This window comes from Sciurus vulgaris (assembly GCF_902686455.1).
Source record: "Sciurus vulgaris genome assembly, chromosome: 4".
NCBI lineage: Eukaryota > Metazoa > Chordata > Mammalia > Rodentia > Sciuridae > Sciurus > Sciurus vulgaris.
In genome coordinates this window covers 84,323,341-84,349,958 of record NC_136464.1, presented here as the reverse complement: position 1 = coordinate 84,349,958, position 26,618 = coordinate 84,323,341, and the positions used below count along the sequence as shown (strand labels likewise).

Here is a 26,618-nt window from a genome sequence, read left to right as displayed (position 1 = left end):
TAGACAGGAGGGACCTGTGGTCACTGAACAGCATGTAGTACTCAGTTGCCAATGCACTGTTGACATGGACTCCATGTAGAATTGGGATATGGTGAATGGGTTCCTCGTGGGCAAAGAGAAGACTTCTGATTGCCCTATGGTGGATATGAACCCAGCATAATGAACTATAAACTCAGTTAAAGATCAAGCACCAACCTGCAACCAAGGACAAAGGTGGCAGTGTCAGTGCAGACAAGACAAAGGAACAACCTGAGGAGTTGCGTGAATGCCATTGGGGTAATGAGATAAATGTTTCTTACAGCTTTGAGAGCAAAACTTGTTATGGCTTTTCCAGAGACAGCCAAGATGAGGGAGTTTCAAGATGAGGAAGAGGCCTTAGAAGCCAGAAGTCACTAGAGAAAGCTCTTATACCTTGAAAGTACCCCTCATATTCCCCCAGAGTGCTGATAGAGTCTGAGGAGGGAGAGAAAGAGGAGGAAAATTAACACCTGCAAGACTGGAGAGTGGTAATGCAGAAAATGAAACAGCAGCAGCTGATGACTCCAATGGTCAACCATTGGAAGAGCCAACCCAGGTTACCAAGTTTATCATGTTCAAGCGGAGTTGGTGGACTTGTGAAAATAATTTGGACAGAGGACAAGAAAGGCCCTGGCTGCTTTGTTGTCATGCCTGTGATATTTAGGGGTGCTGGGAGCCAACAGGAACTGTCTTGTGCTACATGTTATTAATCCTGCAAAACCTTGTGACTTAGATGTGCTGAGAATTGCCAGGGGCCAAAAGACCCTGGGTGTTAGGAGCCAGGAGAGGGGCCAAGAGAGATCCCAGATGTGTTAGGAATTGGCAGGGATCGAGAAAAAGCCCAGGTTTCCTAGGAGCTGGCAGGACAAGAAACTTTTCGGGGGTGCTAAGTCCTGTTACCTATGTAGGTGAACCAGAAACAAGCCTATACCTTGGAGGAAAGGCACCTAAACTCTCCAGTGTTTGATACACTGATAACTCCAACTGTGGACAACTGCCAGTGTGAATGGCAGTGGCTGAGGAGCCAGAACGAGAAACTGTTTGGTTTGATACCAGTATAAGACAAAATAGACAGCAAACTGAGCTAAAGGATGATATCAAATAAAGAATTCCCCCACAGTAATATGTTTGACTGTTGTGCAGTATACTCAGGACATATTCTGTGGTAAGGGCTCTGGGAGGCAAACTACCAGTAACGGGTGACTATAGAGCATGTTAATGGCCATGCCACCCTGACTAACCCAGGGAATAGTGAAGCACATGCTTTAGCAAGGGTGCGGTGGTTAGAGTGGTGCTTCCACACTGAACTGGCAGTGTGGTTGCATTGCTGCCCACAGCATGCAGGTGTGAAAACTATGTGGAATGTAGTCAAACAATGGGATCTGCCTTTAATATGGAATCCCCTGGTAGAGACCAGCCAAGCAAGTGTGCTTTATGCTCAGTAATATCCACACCCTTGACACCATGGAGCCACAGTTGGCCAAGTAATGTGGGGATGCATCCCTTTGAGACAAGGGCGAGTTAATTACATTGGCCCTTTACCACAGTCAGAAGGGACCATGTTTGCCTCAACAGCGGTCGATGCCTTTAAAAAAAAGACAGGCCATGTGTCATTTTAATAGTTGGCCCTTTTTCACCTTGGGCCAAGAAAGAAGTTTTAAAATAAAAATACTCTATCATACTGTTTTAAACATAGGTACTATTTGGGAGTGTCAGGAGATAAAGGAATAAGTATTATCATATTCATATAACATAGATTTTCTCCAACTAAATTTATCCAGAAAGTTACTCTCAAGATATAAAATACAACTGTGAGAATTTTAGTTTTAATTGCAATTTTGAAAACGATTTGAGATGGAAGCATTTTAAATAACCCCAAGTTGTATATTTCCTTTTTTAAAAAGTTCAGTCTTGTAATAACATGGATCCATTAACAAATTTTTGTCCATATCAAAATGTTTCCAAGGATCTCCTGAATGATTCGTAAAAAGGCAGCCCTATCATGGACCATGTGCTACTTCAGTTGAAAATGCTGTTTGCTTATCAAGTCCAAGGTCACAGCAGTGGTAATTAAAGCGTAAAAGTGGTAAAAGGGTTTGTTTGTTGAGAATTCCTTGTTAACACTGAAGACTCTGGAAACTGGGCTGTTGGAGTTACAATTTCTGCTTGAACTGCCCTGTGCCTCCTTTTCACATATGTGAAATGTGGTAAGTAGGTCCTTCTGACAGGACTAAAGCCTCAACTTCAGTTATAAGTTGAACGTTGCTGAGACCCACGCTTGCCACTATCCACACATGCCATGTCCATGCATATAGAACTTTAATGCATAGAGATGATTACACCATTTTCAAAGTAAGGCCTGGTTTCAGGAAAGTGTTGAATTGAACTAAGTCTACCTTTATGTTATGTGATATGAAATTTCCTTCCTGATCTGTCTCTAGTCCTAATAATATGGTCAGTTTTTATCTGATCAGAATCAGTAGAGAGTTAAGAAGATGTGAAATATTTTAATCACCAATGGGAGTTCTCTAAAGCAATTGGTGGAATGAATTGAAAGTCAACAATGTACTCATTTCAGATGTCAGATTGGGCAATTCAGTTACAGATTCAATGGAGGTTGCATGCCTCATATCCCTCATGCTGCATGCATGATAGAGAGGTATAATGACCTGCTTAAGCAAGGATTTTGAATTGGAGTCAACCAACCTTCTATGAAGGGGTGGGCACAGTATCTGTAAGCAGTTGTGAGAGCTCTGAATGTCCCTAATGAGGGAAATCAGCTCCTATGGTGGCTTTACTGCAGTGCACAGTAAAGTCAATACATGTCAGGGTGATAACAGAGGATATTATACTTAACCCTGGGTTCCAGAAGCAAGGGAATATTCTTTCACCTGCTAGGACTGTATTGAAAAGGGGAAAAACTGTGGTTTGGACATGGCCCTGGCCAATAAATGCCTCCCACCATTTTGGGTAGCCCAGTTAAACCACAGGTAAAAGGTTTGGAGTGTGATCTCCTTGTGATGCTATTTATAACTAGTAAATGCCTCCTCTCCTCTTCCCTCCAGGTACATGTGATTTGGGTAAGTCCTACAGATGGAATACAGATTTTAAAGGGCGTGTTGGTTATTTCCCTTTGTCTAACTAAGAGTTCCCTAGTTCTGGTGCACACTAAGTCTGCTGATATTCAGGATCAGATTGTATGGCTATCCTATCACTGCCCAGGGAAGCTACCATGGGCAGCCACTGTATTTCCCTGGTACTCAAAGTTGGCATGTATTCTCCCAGATGGATGTGATTTACCTGTAGTAGCACCTGTAACTGCTTTGTCCTTTCATCCATAGGTGTGTCCTTGCCAACACCATTGTGAACTGGATACACTCCTACACCAGAATAGCAAACACTTCTACCTGATGAGTACGCACCAAAATGCCTGTGAGTTCTACTGCCAGACTACCCTGGTGAATCCAGACTATGTCCTGGGACACTTGAATATGGCTGGGAAAGACTTATATTGTTTTATTGCCACCTCAATACAGGATGAAACTGGCAATGGTTTTTTTAAATTTATTTTTTATTGTAAACAAATGGGATACATGTTGTTTCTCTGTTTGTACATGTACTAAAGGCATACCATTTGTGTAATCATACATTTACATAGGGTAATGTTGTTTGATTCATTCTGTTATTTTTCCCTTCCCCCCACCCCTCCCACCCCTCTTTTCCCTCTATATAGTCCCTCCTTCCTCCATTCTTGCCCCCTCCCACCCCCCATTATGTATCATCATCTGCTTATCAGCGAGATCATTCATCCTTTGGTTTTTTGAGATTGGCTTATCTCAGCATGATATTCTCCAATTTCATCCATTTGCCTGCAAATGCCATAATTTTATTTTTTATGGCTGAGTAATATTCCATTGTACATATATACCACAGTTTCTTTATCTATTCATCAGTTGAAGGGCATCTAGGTTGGTTCCACAATCTAGCTATTGTGAATTGAACAGTTATGAACATTGATGTGTCTGTATCTCTGTAGTATGCTGATTTTAAGTCCTTTGGGTATAGGCCTAGGAGTGGGATAGCTGGGTCAAATGGTGGTTCCATTCCAAGATTACTGAGGAATCTCCATACTGCTTTCCAGAGTGGCTACACTAATTTGCAGTCCCACCAGCAATGTATGAGTGTACCTTTTTCCCTACATCCTCACCAACACCTATTGTTGCTAGTATTCTTTTTTTTTTTTTTTTTTTGCTAGTATTCTTGATAATCGCCATTCTAATTGAGGTGAGATGGAATCTTAGGGTAGTTATGATTTGCATTTCTCTTATTACTAGAGCTGTTGAACATTTTTTCACATATCTGTTGATTGCTTGTAGATCTTCTGTGAAATATCTGTTCATTTCCTTAGCCCCATTTGTTGATTGGATTATTTGTATTCTTGGTGTAGAGTTTTTTTTAGTTCTTTATAGATTCTGGAAATTAGTGCTTTATCTGAAGTATGAGTGGTAAAGATTTTCTCCCACTCTGTAGGCTCTCTTCACATTGCTTATAGTTTCCTTTGCTGAGAGAAAGCTTTTTAGTTTGAATCTATCCCAGTTATTGATTCTTGCTTTTATTTCTTGTGCTATGGGAGTCCTATTAAGGAAGGAACCGGGAAATTCCACCAGAAAACTTTTAGAACTCATAAGTGAATTCAGTAAAGTAGCAGGTTACAAGATCAATGCTCATAAATCTAATGCATTTTTATACATAAGTGATGAATCTTCAGAAAGAGAAGTTAGGAAAACTACCCCATTCACAATAGCCTTGAAAAAAATAAAATACTTGGGAATCAATCTCACAAAAGAGGTGAAAGACCTCTACAATGAGAACTACAGAACACTAAAGAAAGAAATTAAAGAAAACCTTAGAAGACGGAAAGATCTCCCATGTCCTTGGATAGGCAGAATTAATATTGTCAAAATGGCCACACTACCAAAAGTGCTATATAGATTCAATGCAATTCCAATTAAAATCCAAATGATGTACCTTACAGAGCAAGCAATAATGAAATTCATCTGGAAGAATAAGAAATCCAGAATAGCTAAAGTAATCCTTAACAGGAAGAGTGAAGCAGAGGGTATCGCAATAGCAGAACTTCAACTCTACTACAAAGCAATAGTAACAAAAACGGCATGGTATTGGTACCAAAATAGACAGGTAGATCAATGGTACAGAATAGAGGACATGGACACAAATCCAAATAAATACAATTTTCTCATACTAGACAAAGCTGCCAAAATATGCAATGGAGAAAAAATAGCTTCTTCAACAAATGGTGCTGGGAAAACTGGAAATCCATATGCAGCAGAATGAAACTAAACCCCTATCTCTCCTGCACAAAACTCAACTTAAAATGGATCAAGGACATTGGAATCAGACCAGAGACCCTTCATCTTATAGAAGAAAAAGTAGGTCCAAATCTCCAACATGTCTGCAATGGTTTTTAGTAATCCTAGGTTCTGGAACTTATCTTTTGGTTATATATTATTGCAGCTTGTATTGTTCTTGTGGCCTGTGGATGTAGTACTCTGCCCGTCTCACTAAGGGATCATTGCAGAAGACTTCACATGCATAGATTGAATGAAGCAAGGAATCCTAAAAGGTTGGATTGTTGGGGCAAGCCCAAAATGGTTATAGTTAGGCTCCATTGCTGGGGCTTTAAGTGGGATATGTTTTTAGTGTGTAGTCAAGGTCATAACTTTCTGATTCAGTGTATGTACCTGAGGTCATAAACATTTACTTGTGAGCATAGGAGAGGGAGCCTAGAGATGGATCTGAAGAATCCTCCTCAAGCACTTCTTTTTTTAATTTTTAAATATGTTCTAATTAGTTATACAGTATGACAATGGAATGATTTTGACACATAATACATAAGTGGAGTATAACTTTAAATTTTTCTGATTGTACATGATGTAGAATCACACAGGTCATGTAGTCATATATGCACATAGGGTAATAGTGCCCAATTCATTCTACTGTCCTTTTATCCCCATGCCCTCCCCTCCCTTCATCCAAGAACTTCTTAAATCACATTAAAACTCCAAAATGTAAAGAGAATCACATCCGTGTTTTGCTGTCATTAGAGAGGAGTGAAGGAGACTGTAGTCAAGTTGATGTAAATTTTGACTTGAGAAACTGACATTTTCCCTTGGGGGAGAAGGTGTCAGCATTGAAAATTCAGTGAGAGTAGCAATTAATTTACATTAATTAATCTGAATTGTTTTCTATTTTCAAGTCACCTTGCTCAGTAGTGAAAAATAAAAAGATGAAGCCCAAACTTGGTAACAACTTAGATCTCTTTCTGTGGGTAGATGATTAAATGAAGTACCTATACAGAAAGATACTTTTAGCAATAAAGAGGGATAAATTTGATAGGCACAACAACTTACAAGAATCTCAAGATTATGTTGAGTAAAATAGCCAGTATCAAAATGTCACATACTGCATGAATCCATTTATTCAACTTTAAAAGAATGGAGAACATGTTAGTGGTTTTCTAGAGTAAGTTCAAGGAGAATTGGGAAAGGAGAGAGAGAGAGAGAGAGAGAGAGAGAGAGAGAGAGAGAAGCCCTACCTCAGCAAGTTTCTACTACCTCCCAATAGCACCACCACCTGGGGACAAAACACTCAATACATGAGGTTTTGGGGGACATTCCATGTCCAAACTATAATTTTGTGTGTACAAAGGCATCTTCCAAGGAGAAAAGAAAGGAGAGGGGATCAGACTCATCAACATACTGTTGTGGAAACACCTGCATCAGTCTTTGGTTAATGGGCCTCTGAAAGGCCATTGCTTAGCTAAACTTCAACTTTCTGAAACTGATTATCCTGCCGGAAAGAAATCCACCAAACCCAAAGAGTCAGAGTTTAAATTTCACATGAATTTATATTGATTGAAATGTATACTGTTAGTTACCTTGTCCTAGAGCAATGGGATATTTAGGCTTGACAAACTATAGGCACCTGGTGAACCTGTAAGAATGTTGCGACCATGAGTTCCTTGCTTTGTATGATATAGGGGGAAGAAAACTAAGGAGAAATATTGCCAGCTTATCCATAAATTAATATTATTTATCTGTAGGCAGTTTGAGCCATTGCTCATTGATGAAAGATTACTAGACTATGCCCACTTGGAAGCAATATTGATATTTCAGGCGAAATAATTACATATGGTATAACTGATGTCACGAGCAATATCCCACTAATCTCAATCTAATGTTTAGAGTTCATAAAGAAAATCACTTCCCCTGTCTCTCTTGCTTTCCTTTTCCAAGGGATTTTGGTAGAATGTAATATAAATATGACCTTCAGCATGGTGTCCCATTGTCATTTCTATACCATTCCAACAAGTATACATTTAAACTATTTCATGTTGTTGTGTAGCTTTTAGTGTGTCAGACTCCCTGGGTTAAAATCATGATCCTTTACTTGTGTGGTCTTAGACAAATTCTTTGCCTCAAATTTCTTATCTGTAAAATAAAGAAAACTATGATACCTATTTCATATGGTTTTAAGTTTTAAATCAGATATTTCATGTAGAATTCTTAGCAAAGAAAATGTTATTATTACTCAGACCTGTAATAGAAGATATATTTGCTACCATGTGCAGAAATAGTATGTGAACAAGTGGTATAGATAAGAGTGTCCTTTTTTCTGTACATTTTAATCTATTTAGAACAGAACATTAGCAGTTTTCTTTTTAAGAAATATACTTTAATATAGCAAGCACAATAGAACATGTTCATATATTATAAATGTATCACTGGATAAATTTCACAAAACAAAAGCACTTGCATAACAGTACCCACATCTAATTATAGGACATTTTCTGTCCTCCATATGTTCCCTCCAAGTTCTGATTCTTCCCAAAAGGTAACCACTTTGAGGTTTGTAGCACTAACATGCATTTACATTAAAATGTATAATAAAATATGTATTCTTTTGCATCTCTTTTTCTTTACTGTGCTTGGGAGGTTTATCTTAGTTTTTGAATAATTCTTCCTTGTTGCTTTTTTGTAGGCCATTGTATGATGATATCATCTTTTATTTATTCATTTTCATATTACTGTACATCTGGGTTGTTTTGAGTTGGGGACAATTATGATTAAGATGGTATTCATACTTTGGTACAAATATTTTGGTGAGCATCCATCTGCATTTTGCTCCATAAACCTAATATTGGAATTACAAGGTCTTGCAATATGGATCTATTCAATTGGAGAAGATACTGTCAAAGACAGAATCCAAAGTGCTTGTACCCATTTATGCTTCTTATTCATTGCAATTTTAGCACTTCTAATGATCTTACTTCATAGTTTAAATTTTGCATTTTCCTGATTATTAAGGAATAATAATTCAATGTAGCACTAATAATAATAAAGTTTAGCACTTCATCCATGAGTATGTCCTCCCTTGTGACAGTCCTTTGCAAATGTTTCCATTTTCTATTATGTATGATTTCATTTAAGAAAAGTCAATTCAAATAAATGATTTATATATTCTATATGTGTTTTCTGGATATATATTTTAATTCCATTCTATGGTTTGCATTTTTACTCTCTTAATTATTGACTTGTTTATGGTTCTAGAGATTGAACCCAGGGGTGCTTTACCATTGAGCTATATCCCCAACCCTTTTTATTTTATTTTGAGACGGGGTCTTGCTAAGCTGCGCAGACTGGCCTCAAACTTGGGAGTGGTTCCTGGTTGGTTGTTTCCCAACATTGTTGTAACAGGAGCTCTCTCAAGTAATCTCCACTTAACAGATTCCTGTGTTAACCAATGTCCTGCATTTCTGTAAAACATATTAGCTAATGTTCAATGCCACTTAAATGTTCTGGTATAGTCAAACCTTCCTACTGTTTTCTTTCAATTCTTATATTTACTAAGAATTCTCTAACCTATTTATGTTTATTTTATTTATTATAGCAGTTAAATTCTTTCATGAATTTTGGTAATCTGAGGAAATGACAAAAATACTATTTGTATGAAAATTACTTTATATTCTTTGAAAATCTTGATTTTAAAAGTTGTGAAAAATTATGATCAAAAGTTATCTTCATAAAGATTTTAAAAATATAGATTTTCGCTTAAAACTGACTCTCAAGTGGTGTTAATTTTCAACCCATTTTCAAAACATCAAAACTAAAAACTAAGAATGATGAATAATGAATTATTTATTGAAGAATAACTATACGATATCCAATAATCAAAAGCCCTTGATCCTGCATGTAAACATTAGTGTGCTAATTTACATTTACCTATTTTAAGTTAAAATAAAGTACCGAAGGTAAGTATGTGTATCACACTTTTTTAAATGATTCCCTGAGGATCATGAGCAGTTCTGAGTTACATCTTCACAGAAGGTAAAGACTCTTTTTGAGTTCACATCATTCAGGATTACAGGAACTGACAGTAAAACTTCATGCTAGACATTGAACTTTCTACAAAATCTTGGAATCAGTGTCCAGCCTCTTTTAGAGACTATAATGGAGCCATCCTGTGGGTTTTCTTTGCACATTCTAAATCAGGCTTTGAGGGAGCTGCTTTCAATGTTACACATAAAGCAGAATAAATTCCATTTACAAATAAAGTAGTATAAATTTTGATCCTAACGACATAATAGCTGATCAGTCTAGTTTCTCCTTAGAACAAATCAAGAGGGAATCATTTCTAAGTCTTCTGTTAGTGATCTCTAATACACTATTATCAGACAAATATATTAGTTTGATTTTGTTTCAAAGGCAATGGCCTATAGTGAATAAGTTTAGTTATTAACCATTCAGTTTATCTCAGTCTTTTCCCCGCTAGCTTGTTACAGTACAAGCTCCTGGGAAACTTAAATTTTATTAGTTTTTTGTTCTTCCATTTCCATCAGGCTTATTGATGTGGGCCAAATTATTTCGTAGATGACTATTATGACTATTGGCCTAATTGTGCCTCCAGGTAAGCCACAAGGTAACAGCCATACTAAATATATTCCTAAATGTCTGCCCTGATGAAGACTTTCTCTCTAGACCAGTATGACTCTGCTTCCATTCAATTCTTTGAAAAAGGGTATAAGGAGGTGGTAAGTTTTTGTTTGTACAAAGTATAGGGCAGAGAAACTCCTCTTTATATTCTCTTTTAAATGTTCATTTAATAGAGAAGTGCTTACCAGATCATCTTGTATTAAAAAGAGGCCTTAGCCCTGTCTAAGACAGTAGGATCCTGAAATTTCAGATGCAAACATTTCTTGGAGAAAAGAGCAGCATAGTTCAAATAAACTCTATTGGGATGCCCAGATAAGGGAACACCTCAGCAATAGCAGCAAGGGTGGTAGGGCTATCTCAATGTTCATGAACATTTCCCCTAAGGCTTACTATGGACTTGGAAGCAACTTTTAACTGAAAAGCAGATGCATTGGATTTAGATATATTCTTTCATCAAAGCTATGATCTTATTGTATACCCGTTGTGGGGCATCAAGGCCCCAGATAAAATCAAAGTGGTTCCAATCTGGTAATACTTTGAAGTAACGGAGATTCCTAATTTGGGGGAGTATCCTGTCCACATCCTTTGTTGTTATAAGGATGTCATGTCCAGCAGCCCAAATAGCAGTAGGCACATTCATGGCAGTCAAGTCATACAGTGGAGGACGACTCTGTGAAAAAGAAAAGGCATTTGTGAGAGAAGTCTCCCAATAGCAGCAGCTGAACTCCAATAAATGCTCAAGCTGTTAAATGAGTCATAGCTCTGTAAGGCAAAGAGAGAGTTAAGAAAACAAACAATGGTCCCTTTCTTCAAGGAGTCTGCAAGGAGGGAGCAAGACAAGATAGCTAAACAAACTTCTGTATATAAAGTAGCATATGCTGTATGCCAGAAAACACTCCCAAAAGGCAATGGAGTTAAAAAAAAAAAAAAAAAAAAAAAAGAAATTATTTCTAACTAGGGCTTCCTAAAAAGAGGAGACAACAAGTCACCATGCTATATGTTTGTAATCTCAGTGATTTGGAAGTCTGAGGCAGGAGGAAAGCAAGTTTGAGACCAGCCTGGGCAACTCAGTGATACCCTGTCTCAAAATGAAATATTTAAAAAAGGCTGGGAATGTAGCTCAGTGTAGAGTATCCCTGAGTTCAATACTCAGTATTGTCAATATATATATTTAAATCTCTAGTGGGTGGTTGGATTTTGACAAACAGAAATGGAGATGGGAGGGCTTCATAGGAGACATGAAGAGTGCAGGTAGTAATCAATAATGGCAAGCTTGCCAATATACCAGGAGCACAAAATTGGTAAGAGAATATGGTAGGATGTAAGGTTGGAGGCAGATAGTCAAGGTCTGAATATCAAGCTTAGGAATTTGGACATCTTTCAGAAGTTTTAGGGACAAAGCAGAGTCATTTCTCAAAGCTCAGTCTTGAGACAATTGTTTGAGTATAAGTTAGTGTGATGACTTGAAGGAGTAGGTTGAGGATTGGTCTTAAAAAAATCTGAACACGGAATATGAATGGTCTAAATTGAAGTTATGGAGATGGCTAAATTCTCCAAAGAAGAAAGAAAGGGAGTTGTGAAGAATCTTGGGATAATGCTGATAATTTGAAAAAGGTGGAAGGAAAAGTAGCCGGGGTTGGTGACAAAGACAGTAATCAAAAGGAATGAAAAAATTAGAGATCATTGCTTATGAAACTTCAAGTTAAGGGATTATGTTGACTATGGTAACTAACACAGCATATTTCAAAAAATACCATTGAATTTGGCAATTAAAAGCTGAGAGTGACTTTAAATATGGTACTTGTAATAGAAAGATAAAGAATGAAACTTCATTTTCCAAGGTTATCTTCCTGATAGAGAAAGGAAGGAGAAAACAGGAGGACAGAGATATTTGGGTGCAGGTGGGAGGGAAGTTACGCATTTCATTCATGCAACAAATAGGTATTGAAGGCTCTAGACATGCCAGGTTCTCTTTTGGGTGAGAAAACACTGGTGAATGAGATGGAGAGAAATCCCTACCCTTATGGTAGTTACATAGGTTGATCTTCTAACACTCAATAATACACAGAGTGGGAACAAAGATCATGCTGGGGACTTGAGAGAGAGGCAAGTTGAAGCTGGTAAAGACTAGTTTCTCTAGGGGAATGTAATAAAATTGACTTCAAATGATCAAAAAATCACAAACAAAGCAGGATTGACCTGGAGCAGGACCAGTTTACTACTGATAAATTCTAAAAGGATACTGACACTCATACATACTTGAGAACTTGATTACAATGGTCTTGAGTTTATGTGTGTTTGTGCATGTGTGTTGTTGTCATTCCACTGTCTTGTAAATAGAAAACATATACAAATATAATATGCTTATTAAAATTAATGAAAGTAAACAGAAGTACTATTATGTGAAGTCCAGAATGTGTGTCCTATTTCTTTGTGTTATCTGCTTCTCTTCCCCTTTCTTCCCCTCCCTGAAGACTACCACTTTAACAATTTTGGGGGGAACTTTCCTAAGCATTTTCAGATGTATTAATTTATGTATATACATAGTCTAAGAGACAGAAGAAAACTAGTATTTTATAATTTCATTAAGGTATGATTATGTGAGTGAATATATTTGTCAAAATACATTGATTTGGAAACATAAAATTAGCTAATTTTATTGTATATAAACCACATCTTTATCAAACTGATTAAAAATTAAACGATATAATTTACCTCATGTCATTAAGGCCTAATAGAATCTTATTCCTCTAATAATTTTTTCGTTGCTCAGGAAAGTGACTGGTCTGATTGTTTCAATTCTCAGAAATAACTTCATTGATCTATGTTTATACTACTAAAAAGTCTAAAGATTGTCTTGGAAAACACTGGAAAATTTAATTTAATGTGCTTAGTTCATATATAGAAGCTCAAAACTTGACTGAAAGTAAAAAGGTTGCAAATGAAGAGATTTAAAATGCAGTGCTAAAATGTCTACGAATTTTGATGTGTTAAGGTAAATGGAAAAAGATGCCATATGACCCAATTCTTCAATGTTAAATAATAGTTTTTAACTTTCATGTGGAATCTTAGGGTTTGTTTTTTCCTGTTGGTAATAAGAAATGTGTATTTATTCTATCAAGGTTTTTCCTGAAACAAATTCCATTATTATGTACCTATTAAAATTAAACATATATATCCGAAACTTATTTCAAGATAACTTTATTGTATATTTGGAAAACCCAATACTTTAAAATGTTCTTAAACAATAAGATAGTAAAATAGAAAATGAATATACATAAATTGAATGAAAATGAGAAACTAGGCAAAATATAATTCATACTTTCTGCTATCCATGAATAATATTTTTGCCTCTAAAAAACATGTTTTGAAAAAAAAGCTATCAGTAACATTGGTTATCTTGCTATAGTTTGAAATGAAGAAGCAAGATTAAACATTGTACAAACCAACATGCTACTGGAAAAACTGGAATAAATAAGTCAAATCATTAATATATCCAGTTACTTCTGGGTGGAGGGATACAAATGATTTTACTTTCTTTTGTATGTGTTCCTTTTATTTCCTAAAAATTTTGAAATGAATGCAGTTTAAAATAAGAGATTTTTTTTTCATAAAACTGTCATCAGTGTAAATGTCACCAATTAGCAGGTAGGATTCTTCTTAATCTCAAATAATTTCTTATTAAAACTTCTTAAAACCCCCTCCTGGGTTCATTCTAAGTAGCTCACCTGATTATAATGATGCATATTTTCAGCTTCACTTCCCCAGTCATAAGCTCTGAATTCATCAGATCGGTAAAGCTGAAAGAAATTTGTTTTAGAAAAAGAATATTTAGGATAAGAATCATGAGTTCTAACAGCAAATCTGAGAAAAACACTGCACTAGGAAGAAAACAAAGCCTCTGGATCACCAGAAGAATGTCCATCTTACTATCGTTATGAAAAATGGTGTCCAACAGAAAGGGAAACAATGTTCTTCCTTGGTTTGTAGGAAAAACTGATGAAAAACCAAGGTTCTGTAAAAGAAAGTCAAATCCCAGATATTTGTCTCTCTGGGGAGGTTGCAGCTCTTCTGAGGCCCCCTCAATTTAACTCTTACTTAAACTCAGGGCCTACTTTATTAGTTTTGGTTTAAGATGGGATTCATTGTCATCTTGTTGGTCTGCACTGTAAACCTCCCCACCTTTTTTTTTTTTAATCTAGGGAAATCAAAACATGACGATGGCAACAAAGACAAATTGAAAGCAAGTCGCTAAGATCTTGGGGCAGGCCTAAGAGTGAACTCTGTCCTTTCATATGTAATATGAAAGAGTGTGGTTTCCCATGACAAGGGCTCTACCTGTTTTATATGCAGCATGTTCTGTATTGATGATCCAGTGGGAGCATGGGACATATATACATCCATTCGACTCTATGGGAAATCAACGTTACAGCAACAATGACCCATGGAAATAAATTATGCATTTCAGAAACAGAGAATAATAGGCAGAGTAATTATGCAAGGAATTAATGATGAATACTGATGTTTTGTAAATGAGGGAAAATCATCTAGATAAAACTGTATTTGATGTCAGGCACTTGAATGTGAGTGAACCTGCACCAGCTCTGACTATGCAGGGCATCCATTCATTTACTTTGAATTAGAATCAGCAGTGATGGACATTAAGGAGCTCAGATACCAGGGAAGGTGCTATGTGCAAGTGCAGGTTGGTATGTGCATGTGCATGCATGTGCACTGTCACAGATCCATAGGTCATAAACCCTGGATTCATAACCATGTTGTTAATTATCAGCTCTATGACTTTGGCCAAGTTATTGAATATCTCTGAGTTTCTGGTTTTTTTTTTTTTTCTTCTAGTAAATGAACATATTAAAAATACTACAAACTTGGTAGACTCTTATGGGAGTAAAATGAAATATTCCAAAAGTGAAACTAAAAGTCAATTCTTTCCAAATATTGCTTCAATCTCTGTAAACATCATAAGGATGAAAATTATAGAAATCAAAGAGTAATCATAATTATATGTCTTAGAATATAATGAACTCATTCAAGGGAAATTTAAAAATCTGTACTTTTGAACAAATAGGCTTTGAACAACTGTTCCTCATGAGTTTCAATTTAACAAAATTTAGCTTCAAAATTTAGCTTTTCCACTGGCTGGTGGAAAATAGGTATCTTGCGACTGACTTCACTGCAACAGTTTCATTGGCTGCCAAATAGAATATAGAAGAGATGACTATTTAAACATTAATCTGTAAATGGAAATTCCTCCTCTCTTCCTCCTTTTTGAATCCTCAATAACAGGAAAAAAAGAGGAAAAAGGACTACTACTTCCTCATAAAAAGGAGATTCCCTCTCCATTCCATATTGTCTGAGATTTTCCAAGTTAAGTGGTGAGTTTTATTTGAAACCACAATCACTCATACAGGAGGGCACATATGAAATGAGAACAATATGTTCATGTGCTTTTCTCCTTTTTTAGGATTTCATTTTTTAATGCAACATATTCAAATGCAATAAATTCATGTTAACTATAGTACATTGTGGATGATTGTGAACATGTGAAAAATCTATTACCCATCACAGAACATCCATGCTCCTAACTTTGACCAGGGATGGAAGGATGCAGCTGCCTTTCCCTTCCCCAGTCCTTACATGTAAGGTCTATGGAGTGTCTAATCAGCTATGCACAGCAAAGACTTTAAAGGTTTAGAACACCATATAAACTCTAGTGTAATATATGGATCAAAATGAATTACAGGAAAGCTGGAATTTCTTCAAGTGTCAAATGGCTCCATAATTATCATACATACTGCATTCATATTTTTCTTGTTGGATCCAGCCCATAAGGACATAAATTCACTACATATCAGCCAGAGTATTTTATTGTTGCAGATTTTGGTAGAAGGTGTCTTCTTGGTCTTATCTTCTAAAAAGAAACCTTTGGTACCAAACATAGCCTGTAAAAGTAAAAAACAATTATCTTTTCAAGATCCACCTTCAGACTTCTTGATATTCCTGAAAAGCAGAGTTTTCGTATTACTCATGTACACATTGGCTTTCTTGTATTGCCCCAGATTAGTCAACTCTCACCATGTGAGAACAGGATACCAAAAAGAAGGTGCCACTGGATATCTAAGTTGTGATGATGTCACAAAAATAGCATGGTTAAAACTTTTAAGCCTTGGGAAAGTAACCTTCTGAGGGAAGTCAACAGCAGTGGGTAGCCAGAGCATGGGACTTAAAGTGGGAGGAATTTTGACAGTAGTGAATGTGAACAAAGATAAGTCAGGAACATTATCTGGTTGATATCTGATTTGTATAACAGCAACACATATACAAAAATGGTTTATTTATAGATAGATGTATCTACGTCTGAATTTAATTTGACAGATTAGTTTACTTTACCTTGCCCAAATGGAGATAACATTTAAAATTAACTGATGTCAACACATTTTGAAATAAAACTATCAACCATGCAAATGGGGATATTACATCACTTGTGCTCACAGTAAACAATACAATAAAATTATTATCAAATGAGCATTAGGCCTTATGGAAAATCTTCCTTCTGTTAGCTTACTAATATTTTTTCCCACTCCTACCACTTTACCTCAAATCAGGGCTTCATCTTTATATACATGAATTATCGTGATATGTTAAATAGTCTCTTTTGACTTCATTTTAGCTCAAATTCATTTTTACCATTGCCCCAAATTCAAAGGGCAACCTTTTAAAAATATATGCTCTTTGTGTACATGTCCTTCATGGAACAGCAAAAACAAACAGACAACAAAACAGAATAGGCCTTTAGTAAATAAAATTCCAAATCCATAATTGTCAATTAGAAAACATTTTCAACCCTTGAAGAATACCAACAAATATTCAAATAAATATGTGAACTGTAATACACTGAGACTTCGGAATGTAAATTTAGTAAATTAGAGCAAACTCCCATAGGGAAAAGGTATATTAGGTTTATCTAACATCTAAACTAGGACATCCATGATCACACATAATTCTAATTGGGCATCGTGAACTCATTGATGATGAATAAACAGAACAAGAAAACATGTGAGCAGAACCTCTGTGAAATAGCACTCAGCTTAGATTGAGATTTTGGCATGTACTCAGCTCTGTGGTTAGGTATAGTAGATAGTATGTGGGACCTATAGATACATGGCACACAGGTGCACACTCAGCACACACATACACAAGCACATGCTCATAGAGTCTGACTTAGATTTTATCTAAGTTTCTTACTTTTACTTCATAATAGATTTAAAACTAATAAAAATCTATGACCCAAAATGAGATCCTCAGGTACATTTTGGCAAAAGGAAAAGCCTACCTTGATTATGGAATTTGGAAGTAGAAAAAAACTGGTAAAAATGCTTGTGGGATATTTGAATGAGATCACAGGACCCAAGGCAAAATTCATTTTGATTCTTTGTGCCAGTTCAGGTATGGTGGAAAAGGCTACAAACCCTGAGAGAATAGAGACAAGACAAAATCTTGTAAAAATTAGAAATATATAGGCAAATATCTACCAACAAAACTGGGGATCTGGTTAGTCATTTCTTTTGTCCTTCTATTGCAAATATCTGATGGATGAATTGGGAAGTTTTTCTGAATTATTCTGCAAAGATAATTGGTCATCAGCTCTTTATGCTCCTAAGTCCCCCTTTCTTTTTTTCCATTGATGGACAATTTAATTTGGCTGGGGATATGGAGTAGCTGGCAGGTGAAGGGTGAGGGTTAGGCTGCTGAAACAGCTCCTAGTAGCTGGGTGAACTGTAGGCACCTCACCTCTCAGGCACAGGGTAAATGCTCACAGTGCTCTCATTGCACTCCCAACTCTGAGATGAGGAATGAGTCACAGAGCTTCTGGAAGTAAATAATCAGCCCATGAGACTTGAATTAGTTGATTCATCTGTAAGATTTATCCAGTTATTCCACAGGCTTTCTTTCTCACTATAGAGTAAGATTTCATTGATCCAGTGACTTGCTGGATACTCATCAATAACTCAGACTTTCCAGCCTCCAACATGGAAGGGGCTTTTGCTGGGTCCACTGTGGTCCCAGAAAGAACCTAGTGCTTCCAATAGCTCTGCTCTTTCAACAATGGCAATACAGCCCTGTGAGGATGAAGGTGGAGATCATCACTACACTGAAAAGACTATGCAGGGTATCTGTGTATTTTGATTTCCTGAAGTGATTTCCTGAACCTCTGCTGGAAGGGTGGTGAGTGTGTGACACACAGAAACACTTACCGAAATGTCAAAACTGTTTTGGTCAGGGAAAAAATATAACTGAACAATTGATTCAACAACTCTGAGCAAGGTGTAATACTTCTGCCGAGGGTTTTGAAAATGTGTACAGGTGAGATTTTTTGGTGGTTACACTGATTAGGAAGCCATACTCACATTTAGTAGGCCTGAGACTTGGGTTACTAAATGTCCAACAAACAGTGGATCTTTCCCACATAACAAAGTTGCTCTGTCCAAAATGCCAACAGTGCTCACTGAAGCATTTCTTGCCCTCAGTGTAGCACAGAATGCTGATGGTCACATTTTCTGTATTCTTTGCAGATCAAATATAAGAGTGTATCTAAGTCTCATCCACTTTCCCAGACACAGTTCAAGTCATTCCTCCTCTGTGCAGTCATCTTTCCACAGTGCCCAGACCCTCCATTGGTGAAGTCAGACTGGCCTGGTTAGAATCTATGTTCTGCCTCTATGTGCTAAGAGACCTTTGTAAACTTAACTTCTCTGAACATCTGTTTCCTCTTGTATGAGATAATAACAGTAGAGTTGTTCAGAAGATTAGAGGGAGGAAAAACACCAAGCCTAAGGTCCTATACATAATCAGTGCTCAATAGGTGCTAGAAATTATGGTAAAATTATTTGCCTCTTGGTGGCACTTCTTGGGGTCTCCTAGTAGTCCTCTGATACTCTTTTAGTCTGTGTTCTCTAATATCCCTACCTGTTTCAAGCTTGTAAACTGTCTGTCATTATAAGGTAATGATCTGTATCTGTTTGTTATTGATGATGATGGTGGTGGTTGTGGACATATGGTAACAAGATTTAATGTTTTTGCACAGTTTTACTCAAACTGTGCATTTTGCATGACTTACTCTCTTAAGATTAGAAACTTTAGTGGAAGATCAATAACAAATTCAAATTTTTATTAGTAGTTTCCTTTAAACTTTTATTTGGAACTAGATTACTGACTTCTTTCCAAAAGATCTAGGTGTAAAAGATTTAGGTGTAAATTTTTTAAAAGAAGGTAATTTTTGAAATTGTAAATATCTACACTGTTTACATTTGTTGTTACATGAATATTAAATAATATGCTGAACATATTAGCCCAGTTAATTTATCACAATACGTTTTTGTGTTTCAACCCACAAACTAATGTGACCATATCTTTTAAACTTGTTTAAATTAAGTATGATCCCCTCCCTTTTATTTTTTTTCAATCCAATTTGGGTTGTGAGGAAGACCCCACTGGTTTATATTTATCATTCCTCAGCGATATTTCATGATACTATGCTTCAGTTTTTCAGCTCAGAGGAAATTTAGAAACTTACTCTTTAGAATTATTTCCTTGGATTGGGGACACATGATTATTTATGGAAAATTGCATCATCATTACAAATGTATGGCTATGACCCAAAATTGAGGAAAACTGAAAAGTTTGCTGGACATGCTCACAGTCTTTGGTCTGGAGGTTCACAGTCACTTAGAGCATGAGAGTTATTCCCAGAATAGGACAGAGTGTTAAGGGCACTTACTTAGAGCAGTTATTCTAGTCCAGTTTAAAGGCATATTCCCATAAGATTCTAATAAAGCTGACCCTCATAAGCATACCTATTGTAGTGCCCAGTGAATGTCCAATGAAATACAACTTCTCCTGACCAGTTTTATTCACAATGAAATCTATTATTCCTGGGAGATCATATTTGGCCATTTCATCAAAACTGCAAAATAAAACAGGGATTTATAAATACTTGTAGCTGTAAGTTAAAACTCAGACACTTTACCATTTCTTTTTTTAATACCCAGAAGTTTGAGCTGTCTACTTACTCAGTGGGTATCTCATTACTTACCCAATTGAATATATTCCATTGTAGCTTTTGTCTTGATTTACAGTTTACTTCCTAATAAAAGAAATGCTTGCAAGACTTGAGTATGCTATCTGAAGTTTAGCCTTATTCTTTATTCTCTTCTCTTGCTTTCCTTTTAGTTCCCTTTTCTCATCTAGTTTGCATGCCTCTGCTTCTGACTGTCCCATGGGATTCAAGACTCCTAGGGCTATTTAATACTCACCTTTGGAAACAGGACTGTTGTCAATTATGGTCCTAGAATTCACCAGCTGAATCACTTTTTTTATTTTTATTGTAAACAAATGGGATACATGTTGTTTCTCTGTTTGTACATGGAGTAAAGGTATACCATTTGTGTAATCATAAATTTACATAGGGTAATGTTGTTTGATTCATTCTGTTATTTTTTCCCTTCCCCCCCCACCCCTCTTTTCCCTCTATACAATCCTTCCTTCTTCCATTCTTACCACCCTCCCTAACTGAATCACTTTTGATAAGCTCCTGAAATGCCCTGAACCTAAGCTTCCTCATTTGAGAAATGAACAGGGTAGGGCCTGTTTTTCAGGGCTGCTATAGGGGTTGCACAGTGTGAAAGAAATGACTTGACTGCTGGTAGGCACCTAATCAGATGTACTTCTTCAAAGTTCTATAGCACCAGTTCAACCAACATTAATATAGGAGAACAAAAAGACCTGTTATATTGTCAGGTATCCCAAGAGCTAAGACCAGCTTATTAAAAGCATATTTGAGGAGATCCCTAAATTGGTATTACCAAGTATAAGTGAAATTTTGCAATGTCTTCAAGTATATTACCTCCAAGTTTGCAATCAAGGACTGGTAACATGAAATATTTCCTGACTTGCCCCTTCCACAGAGCTCTAGCCCTAACAGTTTATTCTATCCCCATTCTCCTCTCAGTCTGTCAGTAAGTGATTAATATTTCATTAATATTCAAGAATATAGGAATGCATGATCTATTTTAGCAGCAAATCAATAGGGAGCTCAAGTTTGAGGAAGGACAAGCTATATTATAGGTACCAGCTTATTGCCTGGTGACAGAAGAATATTTATATTAAAAGAAATAGGCAGCATATTAAAATGTTCTTATTCCTTGCCCATTATGCTGTTTTAAAACTTTGTATTGAATTTTTTTCTGAAAATGGAATTCTGTACAACCTCAGAATAGGGTTTTTAAAATTAATACACATCATCTTTGCAAAATTGGCTGTCTAGGAAAAGATTTATAAAAATACCATTAGAATAAATACAAGCTTCATGAGGCCAGGGATTTGATCTGAATAGATTTGAATACTCAGGGCATAGGACAGTGCATACAGTAGGTACTCCATAAACACTGGTTGAATAAATGCATGCATGCGTCATAGGAGTCTTCTGAGATGTCCCTTGGACATACTTATAAAGTATAGTCAGACAGAACTGGAGTTTCAAATAATCTTGTTTAAATGGCACAATTTGGACTGGGGTTGTGGCTCAGTGGTAGAGTGCTTGCCTAGTATGTGTGAGGCACTGGGTTCTATTCTCAGCACCACATATAAATAAATAAATAAAATTAAGGACTATCAACATCTGAAAAATATTTTTTTAAAAAATGGCACAATTTGCCTGTGGGAGAATCAGTCAAAACCAAAGCTTCTTGCTGTTTCTCTCTTTAAGATGTTAGTAGAAATGATGAGGAACTTCATGGCTTGAAGTATTATAGACTATTATTAATACCATCTATACTATGATTTTTAAAGAAATTGCCTCCAACTTTCTTCTTGTTTTTTTTCTTATCTATGGTTTACCTAAAGGCCCAGAATTTCTCTTCATTTGCTGAGAGTGTTTTGTGTCTTCTTGACCAAGTGTTCCCCCGACTGTTTCCCATCCAAACGTCATAACCTGCATCTGCTAGAAGGAATCCAAGGCTTCCATTGGCATAATTCTCAAGCCAGTAGGCAGTGTCTGCAAACAGGGCATGCTGCAAGTACACAACTGGCCGGGGACCTGAGGGTGGTACAAAGACAGAAATCAAAAAGAATTTGTGATAAAGTATGTCAAAACATGATAGAAACACATACCACACACAAATACATGCACAGAATAAAAGACATAAACAGTATATGCTCCTCCCCTCCATCATTAGTGCAGAGAATTATAATCATATAAGTTCAATTTCTTGAGCACATACTGGTGCTAGGTTGACAGAATTACCTGCATTTGCTTATTAAATTCTTACAATAACTTATTAAAGTAGCTGCTATTTTAATAATAATTTTACAGTTGTATAAAACAAGACTTAGGGGAGTTAAGTGGTTTTCCTAGATGGTCACTCAACTAACAAAAGTACAGAGCAGAGATAAACCTGATTCTGTCTCATTCCAACAAAGAATTGTAATTTCTCTGCTTTTATGTGTTCATTTTCAAATGGCCACCAGTTTATGATGGTTTGACTTGCTGTTTTCAAACTTACCATGTACAAAATTGATATGTATTCAATATAAATTATATTTCCAATTTTGAATTTTGATCTTTTCCTAGGCCAGAAATATGTTATATAACACTCTTTGAAGATGCTGGGTAGTGGTGGCAAACAGCTCCCAGGCAGGTATGCTATCACGTGGATAAAAGATCCATACTACACAGTGCACTGTGTTGTTAAGCTATGGTGTTTGGTAGGTAAGGTGTATTAAATGTACTTTTTAAGATCTTATGTAATTTTTCTTATCAGTACATAATCCCATGCTAAGTTGAGTAGCATCTGTAAACATAGGCTCCGCATATGGCTCATAAAGAGGCAGAATTTGTCTTGCTTAATGGAGCCTTCATCTCTTCCAGGAGGAAGTGGAGGTAAGCATAAATGGGCACTCATTAGTTCCTTACAACGTCTATCCCAAACTCCAGCCTCTCCTCACTGGATAGCATTGGCAAACTGCAATGTTAGAATCAGCTTAACACACTTCTTTCAATTCCCAAATTCATCAGGGAGAGTTTGCAGGAAGAACTAGGATGGACAATGCAGAAACATCACCATAATTCAGTGGCTGCCTGGAGTTTAAATTCTGATTCTGTCTCTTGGTTACTTGTGTGACTCTGTGTCTGTTACATAATCTATTGTGCCTCAGTTTCATCATCTGTAAAACAGTGACTATTGGGTTGCTAGAGGTTTTAACTGATTTAAAATATTTAGAATAACACAACAAATAACTGGTTTTTAACTACAAATCTTTCCAAAATTCTCTGTTCTTAAGCAAACCTTTTCTTATAAATTTTTTTCTCCTTTTGTATTTCAAAGCTTCCTCTCCCTCAAGTCTGCTATTGCCAGATTTAGCACAAGACAAAGCCAAAAATAAACAGAGAGATGCAGGATGCTCTGTTAAATTTGAAATCATGATAACAGTGAGTAATTTCTTTAGTACAAGCATAGCCTAAACTAGAACTTCAAAAAACCTATTTGTTGCTTATTCAACATTCAAATCTAACAGAGAATCCCATACTTCATCTGGGAAAACTACCTACACATCACACTCTCCTTTTTCATTCTGAAACTCTTGAATTATGAATTTTTTTTCCCTCAAACATGACTTTAGCTGTCATTTGAAAGTGGTGACAGGAGAGACGATGCAAGACCAGCATGGTAAGCATCAGTCAATAAGCAACTTGCCTGAGTCTTTGCAGGTATTTTGCTTACTCTTATTTTCCCTTCTAAAAGACAGTGCAGTTATAGTACCCCTTTAATAACCACCATCCCAGGCTTTTGCATGCTTGGCTCCTCATTCTACAATTCAGGTCTTATTAATGCCATGCTGTTTCCATTCATAAACTGTTCTTTAGGCCAAGGAGAATCTGAATATTAATTTTTATTCCTGGAAAAAGTTCCTATTCTCATTTAACTTGATGTTTTACTTGACCGAGGAAGGATCATGAACCTTAGTGGGTACAAAAGAGGCTTTTTGGGTATCCCAGTGGAATCAATCCCTTTACACCCAGAGAAACCCCTTTCCAACAATGAGAAAATCCAACATCCTTGTACATATGAGGAACCAGGAATGACTTAACAAAATGTAGACTCCATCTTAGCATTTCCACCCTAAGGAACAACCCCAGCAGCTCTGAGCAAGATCCATCTTACCCTTTGTGTTTTTAGGTTTTTGTCTTCTTCCCAAAAATTAGAGGTAAAAGAATGAGCCTCCTTTAGAGACAACCCCAGTAATTCAAACAAATTTTGATAAAGTACTCTATTTACATTTCAGTCACGTGCAGTCCCTTCTCTGCAGACATGTATCTTGTACCTGTGCTTTTAGCATGCCTTCTCCCATAGGGGATTCTGTTGATGCCGAGTATGTACCCATCTGCAGTGGTAACTTCATACTCTTCACTGGGGTAGCCGTTGTAGGTGATGATTTCACTCTGCCCAGGGAAAAGACAGATGTCCACTATACCTCCTCTCTGAAGGATATCAAAAGAAACTAGAACGAAGCACCTGGTGCATGCTTATTGGGGTGAAGTATGTAAAATCCACAGCCACAGGCAACTGCAGCATGTAAAATTAATCTACCATATAAAATGTTGACAAAAAGTAAGTAGTCAGGCATGGTGGTATCCACCTGTAATCCCAGCTATTTGGGAGGCTGAGGCAGGAGGATTATAAATTCAAGGCCAATCTGAGCAACTTAGTGAGACCCTGCCAAAAAATAAATAAAATAAAATAAAATGGGCTGGGGATGTGGCTCACTGGTAGAACATTCCTAGGTTCAATACCCTGTACCTCAAAAAATAAAAATAAAAATAAAAGCAAAACAAAAGAAACAAATAAAATGTTAGATAATATCTCTTGTGGGCAAACTATTTTGGGGAGTGATATTTAGCATTGATATGTTTTTTCTGGCAAAGCTATATTTTCAAGTCACTTGTCATTAGAACCCTCTCTTGGTTTAAAAATGGTAAAACTATAGACCAGTAGCAGGTACTCATATATATCACCTAAATGGTCAATATTCTGAAAGTATAAATTTAGAAGAAGAGTTGCTATATATAAAAGGTACAATACAATTCTGCTTTGCATTACTAGTGGAAAATATTACTTATTCAACTAAAGGAGCAGATCCACCTAATTTGACTCTTCCAGAGTTGTTAAAAACTATCTATCTGCTTTTCTTATCAGAGATTTTCTGCTATAGCAGGACCTTTCATAATTCCACCATACATTAATCCTGCTTTATTTGATGTTCTTAGGAATCGCCCTTACTTACAGTGTTCATCCATACTTCAGGATTCACTTCATTTTCCAAATCCAAGAATCCACCAGCATTTAATGTTCCACAAATCAAACAAACTGTTGTTAAAAACAGCCACATCGCAGGAATGCCTGACATAAAACATTTAATAGTCACAGATTTATTTCAGTCATCAATCTTGACTTGTGAAATAAAAACAGTGCCCTAATGAAAACCGGAGTAACACCCTGAGAAAGTTGATGTTTGGAAGACAACAGATAAATTGAACTAACTCAGAGTACTATTAATCTACTTTTGCACATAGAAACTGTCTTGACATAGTCCAGTTCTTGAAAGAGAATGAATTTAATTTAGTATAGAGGATTTTTTTTTACTTCTATTTTAATCAAGCTTTTTCAGTTATTTTAAGTCATTGTTCATCTGTGAGATACCTGAATTCCTCATGGTTTAGAGGACAAGTTTTCACATTACAGCATGATGAAAGTAGAGGAAGGAGTCTCTAGTGTAGCCCAGCATCCCACAAACAGTCAAGAAACTGAAAATGATGAAACTTGCCAACAAACAAGCTTACAATCAGCTTCTAGTGCTGTGACTGTGTCTTATGTGGACACCCAAAGGCGTATCTTGCACATGCCCATGTGTGCCTCACTTTCTTGCTATGGTTCAAAAGCAGTTTCAATGGCAGGCTGACACCAGTAGGACAGTAGCGTGTTCATCAGCTGAGTGCTGTTGCAGTCAGTTGACCTGAACCCCAAATCCAGCCTCACCACAAACAAGATTTCTGTCCTTGGGCAAGTTATTTTGTAGCTTTGTCTTTAGGTTTGTTAGTAACATAAGAATAATAATGTAAGCTACCTTATAGTGTTACAGGGAGGACTAAGTGACATAATATATATAACACACCCATTGCAGTGTGTAAGTCCTTAGTAAAGTTTCACTGTTTTTCTAACTCTAAGAATGAGCAAAGGACTAATACCAGAGAGCTTTTACTGTAACAAAAGCATATCTGACTTATAAAAAACACAGTTTACTTTTGAAGCAAATAGTTTTTCATACATTTGCTATCTAGATTAAGATGATTTTATATTTGTGAATGTTATATAATCTTAACACTGCTTTGAAACTATTAGTAGCTAATGTTTATTAAGAGCTTACCTTATGTTAGGCATTGTCCTCAATGCTTCATAAGTTATTTAAGCCTAGAAAAACTCCATGAAGTTGGTGCCAATATTAGCCTCATTTTAT

General features: G+C 36.4%; 1 protein-coding gene across 1 annotated transcript in view; it reads right to left on the bottom strand.

The window, feature by feature from the left end:
* The window catches only part of LOC306658939 (uncharacterized protein), a 73,198-nt gene that overhangs the window by 43,648 nt on the left and 2,932 nt on the right, over positions 1-26,618 (bottom strand). Inside the window, 9 exon segments of the mRNA XM_079136221.1 lie at positions 10,474-10,701; positions 13,760-13,831; positions 14,370-14,441; positions 15,845-15,991; positions 17,383-17,519; positions 19,904-20,013; positions 21,945-22,143; positions 24,429-24,546; positions 25,389-25,504. Of these exon segments, the coding sequence (XP_078992347.1) occupies positions 10,474-10,701; positions 13,760-13,831; positions 14,370-14,441; positions 15,845-15,991; positions 17,383-17,519; positions 19,904-20,013; positions 21,945-22,143; positions 24,429-24,546; positions 25,389-25,493 (1,188 nt within the window). The 5' untranslated portion in view covers positions 25,494-25,504.